This window comes from Heterodontus francisci, chromosome 9 (assembly GCF_036365525.1).
Source record: "Heterodontus francisci isolate sHetFra1 chromosome 9, sHetFra1.hap1, whole genome shotgun sequence".
NCBI classification, from domain to species: domain Eukaryota; kingdom Metazoa; phylum Chordata; class Chondrichthyes; order Heterodontiformes; family Heterodontidae; genus Heterodontus; species Heterodontus francisci.
In genome coordinates this window covers 69614471-69618002 of record NC_090379.1, presented here as the reverse complement: position 1 = coordinate 69618002, position 3532 = coordinate 69614471, and the positions used below count along the sequence as shown (strand labels likewise).

Genomic DNA, 3532 nt, shown 5'->3' with positions numbered 1-3532 from the left:
TGAGTGACGCCATGTCTCTAGTGTGTGAGTACATGGCCTCCTCCATTGAGAGTGGTGACTCTCATGGAGGGCCACATCCAGGATTTGCTTTGTGCAAATTTAAAGTTCTTCTAATGCAGACTTTAACAGCTCGTCTGTTCATTTCTGTACGAGTGGGCTGTTACCAGATGGTGAGCCCTTGAGATGGAGGGTATGAAAAGATGTGTGCTGAATAAGTGGCAATGATGAATGTAGCCCTTGGAATGATGTAATGATGGAACCAGTGAGATGGTAAGGGCATTTAATGAAAGACCACCAAGGCTACCTCTGGGGGAAGATTGAATCATTTCAAGAGGTGTTTACCAGAATCTCAGGAGAAATGTGTGCTTATGATTGAGTCACGTGTCTTCCTGGCACGCATGCCACTGCCCATTGACATTATATCTCTGGGTGTATTTCCATTAGCTGCCTAGTCTCGAAGAACCTCCACTTCATCCTCCTTAGAGGAAGCAGCGGGTTCAATGTGGTGGTCATTCTCCATGCTACTCCCCTCTGGTGCACCAGGTTGTACAGCACACAGCATACCACCACAATACATGAGAGCCTTGATGGGGAATTTTGCAGGGCTTCCCCAGATCTATCCAGGCATCTGAACCTCACTTTCAGAAGCCCAATTGCCTGTTCAATGGTTGCCCAAGTAGTCATATGGCAACTGTTGTTGGTGTCCTCTGGCTTGGTGTTGGGGTTCAGCACAGGTGTAAGTAGCCATGTCTTTAGTAGACGCCCCTTTTCACCCAGGATATATCTGTAAAGGCGTTTGGATGGCCTAAACAGCTGAGGAACCTGGGACTGTCTCAGGATGTACGAGTTGTGGCAGCTTCCTGGGAAGCTTGCACCTATCTGCAAGATCCTCTTGCAGTGGTCGCAGACTATTTCCAAATTCAGTGAATGGAACCCCTTCCTATTCATCAACGTGCCTGGCTGCTCTGAGGGAACCTTGATGGCCACACGCATGGTCGATTGCCCCCTCAACCTGAGAGAATCTAGCAATGGCCCAAATCCTATCACCCTCCCGGCCTGACAGACCTGATTTGTGGGATGCCTGATGTATTGCCCTGAACTCTGATACATGGCATCCATCACCTGCTTAATGCTGTGATGGGCGGCTGACTGAGAGATCCCACATATTTCTCCAGACAATCCCTGGAATGAGCCTGAGGTGAAATAGTTGAGCACCACAGTTATCGTCACCACCACAGGCAATGGGTGTCCACCACATCCCAGTGGCCCCAACTCCTCGTCCAGCATTCTGCACGGGCCTGCTACCACCTGCCTGAAGCCACACAGTCTTCAGAGACACTGGTGCTTCAACATCTCCATGAAGCTAAGCATATGTCTGTAAACCCTTTCAGCTGGGTCGCACCTTCTGTGCACATTAGCCAGGGTGGGTGACAGTGGGAGAGAGATATGAAATCAGACACATGGAGCAGGGCTACAGAGGCCAGAGGAGCATCAGCGTCATGAAGTTGTGATGGGATGCAGATGCAGCGGGTGCAAAGGGACAATATTGTAGCCCTGCTCCATGTGTCTGATTCCATATCTCTCTCCCACTGTCCTCCACCCTGGAGAAGTAAAACTCATAGAGTGCAGAGCACCCATAGAGATTTGGAGTCTCCACAGCCTCCTCAACCCCCTGCTGCTCAATGCAGTGGACCTGACAGATACCCGCCCAATAACTGCCCTCCGCTATAGCCTCACATTCTGCAATCCCTCCAAATGTACAAAACTTTGCTTATCTGAACCTCAGCCTGCCTGGTTGACAACGTAGCTGTACTCAAGGGTTGCCACTTCCAGCCAACACTCATCTGCCGCTCAGCTCTTGCCTCCTTTGAGCAGACAAGCTGCTGACGCTCCAAGGAACCTGTACACCCCATGGAAAATTTAAAAAGCACTGTAAAATCAATCTTGCTGTTTAACAGCCCTCTGCTGTACTGTGCATTTCCAATCCTGCTGCCCGACTGCCCTGGGAAATTTTCCCGGTGGTGGGAAGGCCTCAGGGATCCACTTTGACGCCTCTCCCACCATTTTACCAGCACCAGCACCCCCACCACCTCCAAGCCCGTCGCCATGGGCCGATAACATTTTGTCCTTATGTGTTGATAGTGAAGGGATGTCTGAACAGCAATGTATGCCTGCAGTATTGCATCTATCATAGGGCTACAGAAATGATGGCAACATCTTTAGAATCCATCAGATAATTTTGTTATAAAGCAAATTTCAGCAAATTGCAATGATTAATAAATGTAGAAAATGCTGATCAAATCCTCATATGTCACCAATTGTAATTCAATTTATTCTCATTAAAAAAAGGAAATAACAGCTTTGTGCAAAGCATGTGTCTTTTGTGGTGTAAATAAAATGTAATTTACTGCTATTGGCCAACATGGATACATATCAAGCGGTGATTCTCACTGTGACATTCAAAGATGTCTCGAACTACATCTCTGTGCAGATGTTTAGGAGAAATTACAATTACATGGCCAATACAGATTTGCAAGAATTTGACCTGAAATTATTTCTTATTGAATTACAGGCCATGACTTACATTAATTTTACTTTAATTCTTTAATGCAGTTGCCAAATGGTATGCCCTTCCTTTAGAGTTCTTTGTTTCTAGCATAGATAATAAAAGTGAAGGATGTAAAGGATGAATAGAAAGAATGAGATACAAAAATCAGACATTCATTCTATTGTTATGACCTGGTGAGAAAGGTGTCTAGGTGTCCCCCTCAGCTTTCACCTAGTCTTACCGTAACAGGGTTTAATTTTAAACACACCGTGTTTCCAGCTCCCTCTTGGTGAATCCTTGTTCACTGCTTTCCAATTATGAGGCAAAGAAACCAGCACAGACAGGCTTTCTTAGGTTTAAAGAAGAAAAGTTGAAATTTATTAAACTTGAACTTAAACTCTAATTTGGTTTACGCCTAAGGCTACGAGATACTCCCATGCTAGCATGCACACGCAAATAGAGATAGAAAAGAGCAGAAGACAAATAAAATGGAAAAGTTTGAGGCAATATCTGAAGAGTTTTTGTTTCGGTTTTTCAAGTTCACCGTAGAGTCCTTGGTTGTCGGTAGATCTTGCTTTTCGTTGGGGCCCAGTATTACTCTTAAACCTTGTTCACTGTAGGAGACTTTTCTCTCTTGGGGTTCATGTGTCTTCAGTGGATTCAGAGGCTTGTGAAAAAGAGATGGGAGCAGACAGGAGAGATCTTCTCAGTCCAGGAGCAAACAGTCTTTCTGAGTTCAAATTTATTTATTTATTTATTTAGAGATACAGCACTGAAACAGGCCCTTCGGCCCACCGAGTCTGTGCCGACCAACAACCACCCATTTATACTCACCCTGCAGTAATCCCATATTCCCTATCACCTACCTACACTAGGGGCAATTTACAATGGCCAATTTACCTATCAACCTGCAAGTCTTTGGCTGTGGAAGGAAACCGGAGCACCCGGCGAAAACCCATGCAGTCACAGGGAGAACTGGCAAAC

General features: G+C 45.8%; 1 protein-coding gene across 1 annotated transcript; it reads right to left on the bottom strand.

Moving 5' to 3' along the window:
* Positions 1–417: 417 nt before the first annotated feature.
* On the bottom strand, positions 418–1287 carry LOC137373334 (putative nuclease HARBI1). The gene has a single exon (XM_068038158.1). It carries the CDS (start codon positions 1285–1287, stop codon positions 418–420), a length of 870 nt encoding a protein of 289 aa, XP_067894259.1.
* Positions 1288–3532: the final 2245 nt, after the last annotated feature.